General features: G+C 41.1%; 1 protein-coding gene across 1 annotated transcript; it reads left to right on the plus strand.

The window, feature by feature from the left end:
* The first annotated feature begins 332 nt into the window (after positions 1-332).
* LOC120491847 (5-hydroxytryptamine receptor 3A) lies at positions 333-13829 on the plus strand. Its single transcript, XM_089119151.1, has 9 exons — positions 333-381; positions 1459-1625; positions 1713-1757; positions 1848-1957; positions 6588-6757; positions 7481-7641; positions 9621-9831; positions 10146-10385; positions 13096-13829. The coding sequence occupies exons 1-9, from the start codon at positions 333-335 to the stop codon at positions 13320-13322; spliced, it is 1380 nt and encodes a 459-aa protein (XP_088975277.1). The 3' UTR covers positions 13323-13829.
* The last annotated feature ends 14 nt before the right edge of the window (positions 13830-13843 follow it).

A 13843-nucleotide genomic window follows, 5' to 3' on the forward strand; every position in this document is an offset into this window, starting at 1 on the left:
TTTTAATATTTTTTATTATTATTATTAACAAGGCCAGTCTGTGGATTTCAAGGTGGGATCTTAAAAATATAAAACTAGTCATGGCATAGACTATTAAAAAACCCTGAAAATTTTGATTTAATAAAGAAAGAGTGGCAACATCTTGAAGAACCATAACAGCTCTTGTGTGAATCGGGTGTTCTTTCTTCTAATTAAATGTGTGACATTGCACATGTTTTCGTCTAATGGAAAAACAAGATAGATCACTAATGAATTCAACCAAATGGATCCAAAGCTATTAAAACAAGCTAGGTCAGTGGTTACCGAAGGTGTTAAACAACATGTAACCGCACATGATGTGGCCAGTAAAGAGTCTGCACTCTTCACCTGTGGAAGCAAGCGGTGTGTTTAAACCTGAGCAGTTTTAAACAATAGGAAATCTCATCTACACACAGCATTATGGGACATCTTTGGCGTTGTCTTTTGTCATGTTTCATTCTACATACAGGTAATGAATTGAACTTTTATGAAGAACACAGACTTACTTATTACACTGTAAAAAAAATTGTTGGTTTAAATTATGAATGAAGTAACCTGGTTGCCATAAAATTTTAAGTTCATTAAACTGGAAAAATTGAGTTAATACAATGAAGGAGATTGATTTTAGCATCAGAAACTTAAAATATTATGTTATCTGAACTACATAAATTATTTAAGTTGATTTGACAAAAAAAAAATGTTGTGATTACAAATCAGGAACAAAAAATTTTTCAACGTACTTTTTGTCAGTTTTGTCTTTGTAAACTTAAAAACAATAATGAAATATCTTGATAATGATCCAGCATGATTCCTTTTATTTGGAATCAATTGTCTTTTAAAAAAAAATAATAATAAATTAAAAAATATTTTAAAAACAAGTTTTTGGGGAAATTTCGTTTTTGCTTTACTGTTTATTCATAAAATTATAATTACTTCACAAAAAAAGGGTTTTGTACTGTAATTAAAACTTACAGCGTCTTAATTCTGCTGTCATTGTGAATTTATTTTGCTGTCTATGCAAGATTAGATAACATGGACTAAAATGAAAATACTTTACAGTTAAACGTTAAATATGCTAAAAATATCCATTAGGGATGTTCTAACAAGATAAAATATACACTTCAAAATGTTGGAAAGCAATTGCCTTAAAGGTGGCAGAAATCTTTATTCACTGTAAAATAAGATTTTTCCATATTGTAATAAAACAAAGATTATTTTAGGACTAGGACTATTTCAGTCTTTCTCTTTTAAAATTTCATGTTTAATTTAATTCATTGTGAAATTATGTTCAGAGTGAAAATTGTTTCTATGCCATATTTTTCGGTATACAACTGTCACAAAAATACTCAATATTACAGGATTTGCATCTGACTCTATGTGAAAACGGTCATCAGGTGAAGATAGACTAAGTTAGTTTCCCTGGTTGATTGTGTGATTAAGTGTTGCAGTGTCTGGTGAATACGCTTCGATGTGAAGACGGACAAAGTGGACCTACATATGAATCTCTACAGCAAGTCATTGACAAGAAGTCCTTCAGACCTTCAGTCAACCTCAGCACCCCCACTATCACCAACATCTCCTTCACTCTCTATGCTATCTTGGGAGTTGTGAGTCAATACGGTACTGGATATATGTGCCTGGTTGTGTGAATTATCCTCACGCCTGAACATTTGATGCCTTGTTCTGTTTTGCAGAATGAAAAAGCACAAATTCTTACCACATTCCTCTGGCTCAGGCTGGTGAGTTTGGTGCATAGACACTAAGAGATGTTTGAATAATCGCCTGAATATTACACAATATTCCTGTTATTTAATCATGTTTGGTTTTAGTACTGGTTCCATGAGTTCCTCATTTGGGATCCAGAACCCTGTGATGGCATTACGAAGATCTCTCTTCCTGTCAAAGATCTCTGGACTCCTGACATTATCGTGTATGAGTTGTAAGTGCCATCTAGTGGGAAGGATCGGGACATAAAAAAAAAACAAAAAAACATTTTGCTCAAAAAAATTCCCCAAAATTAATTCAAAATTCAGTGCAAATTACTAACATTCTTTGTTGTCGTCCGTGTTGTATACTGAGCAAACAGGAAGCATTCTCATAACGTTGTGCTAGTAGCATATACCAAATGTTCTTCTAGTAGCCTAACTTTAATAGATTTTAGAATAGAATAGAACGATAACGTTTTTTTTCACAACTTCATGGGCGCATTAGCAAAGTGTTCTTTAAACATTTTTTTTTGTTTGCTGGGATATCGTTCATCAGGGTAAAGGCCCATTCACACGAAGAACGATCACTAAAAATATAAAGTTTCAGCCCATTCTCACCCCCACCTAACTGACGCCTTGGGAAGCATTTGGACATGCTTCAATATCTGAACTTTAGGCGCCCTTTAGCGTCAGTTAGATGACGCCATAGGATCACGTGTACCCTACCCCCACCCCAGACCTAAACCTAATCGCGTCCCCTAACCGACGCTTTTCTTTAGCGTCAGTTAGATGACGCCGTAGGATCGCGTCATGTAAGTGACGCTAAAGGGCGCCTAAAACGTCAAATATTGAAGCATGGTCAAAGGTGACGCCTTGGGGTGAGAATGTGTTGAAAGTTTTGATTATTATTCTAACTGAGAATAACAGAGTCCACAAAACAACTATAATACGGCACAGATGATCAAAATTGAATCATTGAGTCAACTTCAGAGGGATTTTTCCAGCTGATGAATGATAAAAACATTGATGGCCAATCAGAATCCTTCCTGCTTGTAGGAACTTAAGTATTCAAGATACTTGAGGCCACGAGATACTATCTTGAGGCCACAAGTTACTATCTTGAGATACTACACGAGATACTATCTTGAGGTCATGAGTTAGTATTTTGAGGCCACAAATTACTATCATGAGGTCACGAGTTACTATCTTGAGGCCATGAGTTAATTTCTTGAGATACTACACGAGATACTATCTTACGGTCACAAGTTACTATTTTGAGGCCACAAGTTCCTATCTTGAGGCCACAAGATACTATCTTGAGATACTACACTTTCTTGAGATACTACACAAGATACTATCTAGAGTGGCAGAATTTTCATTTTGAAGTAAGCTAATCATTTAAATCGTCAGATGACAGAACGGCAGCATGTTTATAATTAATAGAAAAAAGTTTGTCCCCTGGGTGCTGGGTAAAATGCATTGCAGCAGCATGCAGACATAGGCAAGGCAGCTTAGCATGCCTATTGGCTGTCCTGCGGCAACTGCAGCAACCTAGAGGCCCCTTGGTGAGAGAGGTCCCTTGGTGGCGGTCCGAAGCGGGCATGGCCTAGCCCTATATAGCTCGATAGGCTGATTTCACTGATTTTTCATCGCCGAAGCGAATCAGAGTGTGTTACAGGCAAAGCAAGATACGCAGTACTTGTTCCCTCTTCTTGAAAGAAGTACTGTTTTCACGTACTGCATAATATCTTACACTAGGGGAACACAATGTAAAACGCCGTGCATGCAGGGATTCAACACCAAAGTCCCAAAGGGCAAGTGCCCGGGGCTCATATAGTGCATAATCACCATGGACTCAGAGATAGCCTGAGAAGAGAGGCTAGCAGCATCATTCCCAATAAGTTAGCAACCAAAGGGGCCCGAAGCAGCTGGGCAGATGATACTTGATTTTAAACCAACAGTAGTTTAGCCTGCAAAGTGGGAACTTCTAGGTTATAAATCCTTATAAATGTAGACGGGGAGATATCTTGTAAGGCTATACAGATATCTTGTAAGGTGATCCCGCTAGACCACTCACACGATGAGGCCATGCCTCTGGTGGAGTGTGCTCTAACACCTAAAAGGCACTTTAGACCCTTTGTAAAGTATGCAAGTGCTATGGCATCAACTATCCATCTGGATAGACTCTGTTTTGATGGGCCCTTAGCGCGACTGCTGAATGAACCAAAAAGCTGCTCAATCTGTCTGAATACGGATGAGCGAGACACATAAGCTCTTACGGCCCTGACTGGGCAAAGGAGGCTAGCGTCTTTCTCCTCATTATAAACCGGTAGGGCAGACAGGGAAATAACCTGGGCCCTGAACGATGTGTTGAGGGATTTAGGCACATATCTGTGTCTTGGTTTGAGTATGATCTTCGAATCATTAGCCCCAAATTCCAGACAAGTCACGCTCACTGAGAGCGCTTGTAGATCCCTATGTGCTTTACTGAAGCGAGAGCCATGAGAAACACTGTTTTGAACGACAGGTGTTTCATATCTGACATCTGGATTGGCTCAAATGGGGCTGCCTTCAGGGCTTCCAGAACCATGGAAAGGACCCACATGGGGATAGAGGGGGGTTTGGGAGGATTCAGCCTCTTAGCTCCTTTTAAAAAACAGATGACCAGATCGTTTTCCCCCAGTGACAGGCCAGTCGCGGGTTTTGTAAACGCTGCTATGGCCACCACGTAAACCCCGCTGTTTATGGGTGAAAAGTCTCTGCCAAATTGAGCCCTTGGGCTGAGAGAGGAGGTCTTTCTTAGTTGGAATCAGCCATGGGGTGGTGCTCGTCAGCTGCATTAGGACTGGGAACCAGGCTTGGTTCGTCCAGAGCGGAGCCACAAGGAGCACTGAGCATCCGGTTTTCCTGAATCGTTCCAACACCTGAGGCAGGAGCGAGACTGGGGGAAAAGCATAGAGTGGGCAGCGGGGCCAGATGTGGGCCAGCGCATCCCTGTTCTTGGAGAAAAACTTCGGGCAGTGAGCGTTCTCTTGGGACGCAAACAGATCTACCTGCGCTCTGCCGATTGTCTCCCACAGCAGGAGGATCGTCTGCGGGTGCAGAGACCATTCTCCTGCTGGAATATTGTTTCTGGACTGTCTGTCTGGCCCCAAATTCTCGGAGCCAGGCACGTGTGCTGCTCTCAGTGAGCGCAGATTGTGCTGAGCCCAGACCAAGATGTGTTCTGTCAGCCTGTAAAGGTTTCGGGACTTGACGCCGCCCTGGTGATTTATGTAGGCCACCACTGACATGTTGTCCGAGCGGACAAATACGTGGTGACCTTTTATTCGGGGAGAAAGGCAAGGAATTCCCCAGGCTTTCACCTGACTGGTACCAGTCGGACGGTCGCTCTCCAAGGTTTCAGAGCTGTGACACATTTCTGATCAACCTTGAGGTGAAAAAGACCAAGCTCGAGGAGGTACTCGTGCTTTCAGTCATAACTGCAGTGGGCGCATGTGAAGCAGGCCCAGCTGAAGTACTAATGATGCTGAGGTCATGACTATAGGACTATAGTGCTGCGGTGAAAGGATTTCGTGATGCGCTGAATGTTTAATCTGCGCTCTGGCGACAGTCGTGCTGTCATAGACAGTGAGTTCAGCTCTGTGCCCAGAAAGGATATTTTCTGACTGGGGGACAGCGAATTTTTTGCCCAATTGAGTGTGAGGCCCCAATCCTCACTGTCCAACGCCAGTAGAGAGCAGCTGGCCTCCTCTGCAGATTCAGCAGGCTCGTCGTCATCGATGACAGAAGCAGGGGCGGGCGGCGGCTGTTGTCCGTCAGTGAGCGAGCCGAGTGAAGCTGGCAGAGCTGGCGTGCGAACTGGCGAGCTTTCGCATGCTTGAGAAGGCTCAGGGACCCGCTGAGTACGGCGCTTTTTACGGACTCTGAGAAATATGCCAGGTGAGTCCTCAGAGTAACCATAGGCAATAGCTCGCAGTGAGGGCAGCCGCCGTCGGCGAGCGCGAGTGCTGCATGATCCTCTCCCAGGCAGGAAACGCAGATGACATGGTGGTCCCAGTCGCTCAATGGGGCTCGGCTCGAGCCACAGGAGGACGGCATCTTTAAAAAGACGCAGCTCTTTTAGAAAGTGCGAGTCATGGTAGCAAACACACACTAGGCAGAGTAATGCAATATATGAAAGGATATGGACGCCGGATAGCGTAGCAGGAACGGCGACTGAAGGCGGCAAAATGAAGGCTAGCGGCTTCTATTGAACTAGCTCGTCCTGCAGAAGGCTTTTTCGACGGTGTGGCTTCTCCCTCTGGATCCAGCGTGAGCTTCACTGAAGAGATAAAAAAAAATCAGTGATATCAGCCCATCGAGCTATATTTATAGGGCTAGGCCACACATTGGATCAACGCAGTGGGCGTGAAGCACCCCCATTGGACCATCACCAAAGGGCCTCCCTCGATAGGCTGCTGCAGTTGCCGCAGGACAGCCAATAGGCATGCTAAGCCGCCTTGCCTATGTCTGCATGCTGCCGCAACGCGTTTTACATTAAATCAAAATTAAGGATAATTGTTTGGCTTCAACATCTCATGGAAGAGGTTTTCCCCTAGCGTAAGATATTCCGCAGTACGAGAGATTCTTTGAAAATCCATTTTGAAAAACCATTTTGCGTCTCAGTTGATCCAATGACCTCAGAAGATTTATAGTATGAATATTATCTGTATTATTTTTAGTGTTCATCTTGTATTTATAGGCCAATTCTGTAAATTGTAATAGACATCTTAGCAGAAGATAATACTATAGGCTACAAGTGAATTATAAAATAATTCCAACTCAAATTAATATTTGTCCTCTTTCTCTTCTGGTGTTTAGTGTGGATGACGATGTATCTCAGGCCTGTCCTTATGTGTATGTGAACCACACGGGCCACATCCGCTATGACAGGATGCTGAGGCTGGTCAGCGCCTGTAACCTTGAGATCTTCAGCTTCCCTTTCGACATACAGAACTGCTCTTTCACCTTCGGCTCCTACATGCATACCAGTAACGTCACCGCTTCCATTGCTCTCCACATTTCCTGCCATCTCAGCGCCTTAGAAGCATTTCCTTTTGTGTGCTTGTAAGCCATGTGAAGCTTAGTCTTAGTTTCTGTGGACTTTCACATGTAATGAAATATGCATATGGCGATAAGAAAATGTTTTGAACAGTTTAAATATAAGTTGTGAGTTTATATCTCACAATTCAGATGAAATAACTCACGATTGCAACTTTATATATATCCCGATCCCAGACTAAATATCTCATTGCGAGTTTATATCTCACGATTCAGACTTTATAACACACAGTTGTGTTTAGCTCTCACAACTCAGACAATAACTCACAATTCTAACTTTATAACTAACAATAGTGTTTATATCTCACGATTTGTATCTGTTAAATAATTGATTAGTTAAATATGACTCAAAATTGTGTGTTTATATCCCAATTCTGATCTCAATTTTTTCTCAGAACAGTGAGACATAAACCCGCAATTCTGAGTACCAGCAATTAAAACATGCTCATAGAAGCTGTGTATTCAAGTCATTGTATGTGGGAATAGCATGGAAGTTGTAATACATTTTGCAATAAATTAATAAATATGACAAATATATAAACTGATTTTCATGCTGACATGAAAACACATTATTACAATTCAACAACTAATTTAGCTGATTAGGCAAAGCATGGGTTCCTGAATGTGTCTAATAATACCTGTAACCCCTTCAGTAAAGGATGTGCGTGTCAGTCCTGCCCTGTCCTTTGCGGAGATGACCCTAAACTCACAGCGATACCTGCAGGCCAGTGGAGAATGGGAGCTGGTGGTTATACTGGGTGACTCTAACATTTTGAACTTTGGAATAGACGAATGGGACATCATCACTTTCTGGGTAAGTAAGGGACAAAAGCAGGGGGTATAAATGGCTAAGTTTAGAAAAGCATGGTACTCTATTTCTCCAGTACATTTTTACAACCAAATGATATTTGCCAAATTATCCTTCTTCTTTTGCAGCATAGAAGTAAGATATTTTTTTTGTGTGTGAGACTTCACAAGATTCATTATCTGCTAGAATAACAAAGTGTAGTAAATGGTAACATTAATTGCACTAAACCACTACTTATACACAACAATTCGCTCGCAGACAACTTCCGGCAAATTTAGATTTGCTCTGAAAGTAAGTCTGGCAGAGAGCTCATTCAAGCCCATTTCCAATCCGTCGAAATCGCGGCACCAATCAGAAACGTTGGGGCGGGCTTTACACGATGACGACAGCACTGGGATTTTGAAACAGATTTTGTTGCCTACATTACAAAGATGGATGCCGCCATCGAACATCACTCGTTCGAATCAGCTATCGCGTCTTCTTCATCGCTCTGATTGGTTTTAGGTCTACCCGCGATGTCCGTTGGTGACGCCCCTCTGGAAATGATTTGTCTATGACGCTTTGCCAGACCATAACTCAGTTACAACTGAGAATGGTCTGGTTTTAACCAGGCTATAAGGCTTGGGCACCTTCGAGAAAATCTGACTAGATAGCCGTTCAGTGCGACTTACAGTATATAGGCATTCGGCCCCGCCCATCTTGGTGGGCTGGAAAGCTATTTGTCTGTGAAATTCATAGACGTGAACCGATCAGGCTTCAGTATTCTGAGAAAACAGAGTTTCCCCATAGCGATCAGAGAAGACTCTCCGACGCAATGCTCGTTCCCGTTATTGGGAACCGAGAATATGCGAGTAACCGAAGCTTCTTTTTTTTTTGTTATGTTATGACTTAAGAAATTAAGAATTAATTAATCATTCTAAAAAAAAAATCATTCTAAAGTTAAAAGAGTAGCTGTCCACACCAGGTGTAACCTTAAAGGGTAACTAAACCCCTGGTCAGAGCCTGACTCCACCCACTGGCAATATTTGAAAAATGCTGAAAAAGTGGGCTGACCCCAGCAGAGATAGAGGGGACGAAATAGATGCTAAAACACTCTATCCTGATCGTTTTCAATACTTGCAATTCCAACTCCTGACTCGCTACAGTGGTTTTGACGAAACAAGCTGGTTTTTATACTCCCAAGGACGTAGCTCACGTGGTGAGCTGAAACCTGCGTACGTCACAAGTGCGGTAACATCCAATAGAAAAATTCAACTGCAGTAGCCACCGTTCAACCTGAAGAGGGCAGCACTAAGATGTTTTTACACCATATATTGTAGAAATAAAACACTTCCCAGATAGCAAACTGACATTGAATCAACGTGGAAATATGACATCGAAACAACGTTGATCTGACATAGTTTTGCTCATCGAATTAACGTTGAACCAACGTCAGACGCGTCATTCTTTCAAAACTAACGGAAAATCAACTTGAAATCAACGCGTTGTTTCAACGTTATGAAAGCAAACCAATTTTCGATTTTTATTTAGCTTTGAAGAATGCCGCGTCTGACGTTGGTTCAACGTTAATTCGATGAGCAAAATCAACGTTGTTTCAATGTCATGAGAGACGTCGTTTTTCACGTTGATTCAATGTCAGTTTGCTGTCTGGGTTGATAGACAAATGTCAAAAAAGTTACTCAAATCAATAACTGGAATTAATAAAGATCCATTCTTACATATCATTAACTAAAAAAAGTTGGTTTAGGGTTTAGTTACTCTTTAACGACACAGAGGAACAATATCATTGAAATCACTTTCAGAATGTTTTTTTTCCAGATGAACAATAAAAACATTGACAACCAATCAGAATCCATCCTGCTTTAAAGAGCATTTAAAGCAGCAGATGACAAAACTGCAGCACGTGTTTATAATAAATCTCCATTGGTGTGAACACTAATATAGTTATCACTCATGAACAGACCTTTTCTGTTTCTCTCCTGCAGGTGGTGATAAAGCGACGGCCGATTCTGTACGTGGTGAACCTGATCATCCCCAGCTCTTTCCTCATGATCATTGACATCCTGTCCTTCTACTTGCCGCCGCACAGCGTGGATCGATCCTCCTTCAAAATGACCCTCATTCTGGGCTATACGGTGTTTCTTCTCATTATGAACGACCTGCTTCCCAGCACTGCAAATGGAACACCTTTAATAGGTCAATTAGCCAATTAGCAATGTGTGAATGTCAAATGGCGAACATTGGTTGATTACACCTTGGAGAGTAAAGTAGGCTCAATAAACCTGGATTACTTCGTAGCCATGCAAAGACTATTTTCATGGGTATATTTAAATCTCAAGGAGAGTAACAAGCAACATATTCCCAGCATCATTTGTAAACGATTAGCATTAGCAATGTTAGTATATTCCAGAGCACTTTGAATGAGTGTTAACCAATTAGAATCAAGAATTGCCTTATGTGGTATAATGTGAACACTCACCAATCTCTAAAATTTGGTTTCACCTCTTTAGGTATCTATTTCTCCGTGTGTTTGGCATTCATGGTCATAAGTCTACTGGAGACGGTCCTCATTACCTGCGTTCTCCACCATAATTCCATGAGGTACAGGGAGGTGCCGCACTGGGTGCAGGTGCTGGTGATGCACTTCATTGCTCGGCTCATTTGCTACAGTTTCCCTGAAGACCCTTTAGCCAAACTAGAAGAGAAGCAAACCACCAACCCAACGCCCAGTCGACAGACAGCCACTAATGGTGAGACGCCCCAGCAAAATTTCACCAGCTATTTCCATCCAAAGTTGCGAATTTAACTTGTGCGCAAAATTTCAATATGGCATAAAACATTTTGGCAATAAAGCACCGTTTCTAATCCATGTGTTCAAGAAAATCACTTCCTGGGAAAATGGCGCAAAATATTTGTAACAAACCTTGAAGTTGCTTTTTTCCCCATCACAAATGACTAGCGTCTAAAGCCCGGAACACACCAAACCGACGGTCGGCCGTCTGGCAGATTTTCTGCATTGGCCAACTAAGTTTCCTCGTGTGTTCCGCACAGTTCCGTGCCGTTGGCTGAAAATAGCCCAGATAGCAAACTGACATTGAATCAACGTGGAAATATGACATCGAAACAACGTTGATCTGACATTGTTTTGCTCATCGAATTAACGTTGAACCAACGTCAGACGCGTCATTCTTTCAAAACTAACGGAAAATCAACTTGAAATCAACGCGTTGTTTCAACGTTATGAAAGCAAACCAATTTTCGATTTTCATTTAGCTTTGAAGAATGCCGCGTCTGACGTTGGTTCAACGTTAATTCGATGAGCAAAATCAACGTTGTTTCAATGTCATGAGAGACGTCGTTTCCACGCTGATTCAATGTCAGTTTGCTGTCTGGGAGTCCTCGTCGGCTTTGTTTTGCGCGATTCGACATGTTGAATCGGTGTCGGGCAGTTGGGGAAAGAGAGAACTCTGATTGGCCGTTCAACTTAGTGAAAGAGTCAGTGCACGAGAATAAACGCAAAACAGCAAGCAAAGAAGACACGGTACAGATAGAAGGCTGTTCTTATGTTACGTCTTCTTACCTGAGTGTTCCTTGGTGAATATTTCAATATTAACATGAGCGGAATAATTAAGTGTTTAGCAGGATTGATATTCAAAACGTTAAGTAAGCGCTGCTTTGTTTACATTATGTGTAACGTTAGCCCCGTCGGTTTCCTTTTTGAATGACGAATAGACTAATATCTGCAGAAATAGACAGTTGGCTCATTACACGCAGGCGCAGAACGCACATTCTAGTTGACAGTCGCCTGTAGTTCTCTCGGTGTGTTCAAGTGCAGCTTTTACCTGGACGAGAGGCGACAAGTTGTCTTTCATCAGCGCTAGTTCGTTGGCGTCGGCTTGGTGTGTTCCGGGCTTAAGGGTGTGTTCACACTTATAGTTCAGTTCGCTTGGTTAGTTTGGTCAGGACAAAAACAATTAAATTGAATTCAATTTAGTCCTGGTCTGCTTAGCATCACATTGGCATTTTAACACTGAACCTAAAGATACCGAACCCAAAGGCATACGGATACATTCACAACCTGATTGGTCGGCTTTTATTATATATACCGCAATGGATCTTACCGAACACCCAAAACAATGCTGTGTTCAGGGCTAAATGTGCTCATTGTATGTGTGTAGCTACATATGGTGGTCAGAGCCGGGCAGTATCGGAGTACATTTACTTAAGTACAGGACTTGAGTAGCAATTTTTATGGATCTGTACTTTACTCGAGAATCATTTTTGGGGAGTACTCATGACTTTACTCAAGAACATTTGAGAGGGAAATATAGTACTCTTTACTCCACTACATTTCTATACATAACCATTAGTACCTGCCCCAGATAGCAAACTGACATTGAATCAACGTGGAAATATGACATAGAAACAACGTTGATCTGACATAGTTTTGCTCATCGAATTAACGCTGAACCAACGACAGACGCGTCATTCTTTCAAAACTAACGGAAAATCAACTTGAAATCAACGCGTTGTTTCAACGTTATGAAAGCAAACCAATTTTCGATTTTCATTTAGCTTTGAAGAATGCCGCGTCTGACGTTGGTTCAACGTTAATTCGATGAGCAAAATCAACGTTGTTTCAATGTCATGAGAGGCGTCGTTTCCACGCTGATTCAATGTCAGTTTGCTGTCTGGGGCTACTTTAAAAAAAAAAATAGAAATAAGAAAAATCTCGGAAACTCGGAAACTCTCAATTTGTTGTTTCCCTCTCAGCCTATCAGCAATCACATTCAGCTTTCCGCCAAAATCAACTCCATGGTAAGATTTAGATAAGAGATGAAACCATGGACAAAACCATGGATGAAGACACCAGCGGACGTTTCTGACCATAACTGTAAGCACTGTGGCAGTAGTAATGCAATATTTAGAAAATGTACTCAAGTACTTTTAAAAACAAGTACTCCAGTACTTTTACTTAAAGGAGTAGTTCACTTTAAAAAAAAACTTACTCACCCCCATGTCATCCAAGATGTCCATGTCTTTCTTTCTTCAGTCGAAAAGAAATTAAGGTTTTAGATGAAAACATTCCAGGATTTTCTCTTTAATGGGAACCAAACGGTTCAAGGTCCAAATGAGAGTTTCAGTGCAGCTTCAAAGGGCTTTAAACGACACAAGACGATGAATAAGGGTCTTATCATGCGAAACGATCGCTCATTTAAAAAATAAATAAAAAAAAGTTTTATAAGCTCAAATGCTCGCCTTGCTCTGTTCTGTGATGAGCGTTTGTGACTCTCCTGTTCGAACTCTTTCATCAAAATGAACAAATCTTTTTTCGAGTCATGACTCAACGGGTCCTAGATAAGACCCTTATTCATCGTCTGGTGTCGCCATCCATGGAAACAGCTAATGTAGAGCATACCATCTTTCAGATGTTAAATGTTTGCTTTTTCTGTCCCCTAGCCTCTGGAAGCATGACACTGGATGTGCCTGAACTCAGACAGATCAGTAAGGATCTTAGTGAGATGAACTCTTATTTGACCATTCTCCGAAAGGAAGACCATCTACAGAACCAGTGGTGCCACGTGGGATACATCCTGGACTTCCTTCTCTTCCGCATTTACCTGCTGATAATCACAGGCTATGCACTTGTAATCATATGCATGTGGTGCATCTGGATGAAGCAATAGAAAAAAATACAGACTAAATTATGTATATACATTTTTGTTTTCCCTTAGAGCATGTGATCACGTAGAGACAGAAACAAAAACAGTCTAAACATCTTTAATTGTCATTAACATTTATAACAATAAGAAATTATATATGTACATTTTTCAAATAGTGCATCAAAAGCCCCTGAATAAAAAAAGGCAATTCAGTCATTTTACAAGAGTAGGCTCAAATGAAGACATCATCAGCAGGATCAAATGAAAAAGTTATAAACGTAATATTATAGCTTATAGCAACCATACAAAAGCAAGTTTGTTCATTCTTTCAATCTCATAAATGTAAGGTCAGTGCATTCAAGTCATATAACACTTGGCAAAGTAGCACATGGTTGTTATTGCTTCAGATATACTCAAATAGGGTCTTTAAGGAATATATTTTCTTTTAGTTACTTCATTAACTGCTCAAACTAATGATGTAGTGAATTATAATATGACTTACCAATGCAATAAACTCTTTTAATCAAATAACACTTTGGTAAAAC

Source organism: Pimephales promelas, chromosome 2, assembly GCF_988280905.1.
Source record: "Pimephales promelas chromosome 2, fPimPro1.hap1.1, whole genome shotgun sequence".
Classification (NCBI taxonomy): domain Eukaryota; kingdom Metazoa; phylum Chordata; class Actinopteri; order Cypriniformes; family Leuciscidae; genus Pimephales; species Pimephales promelas.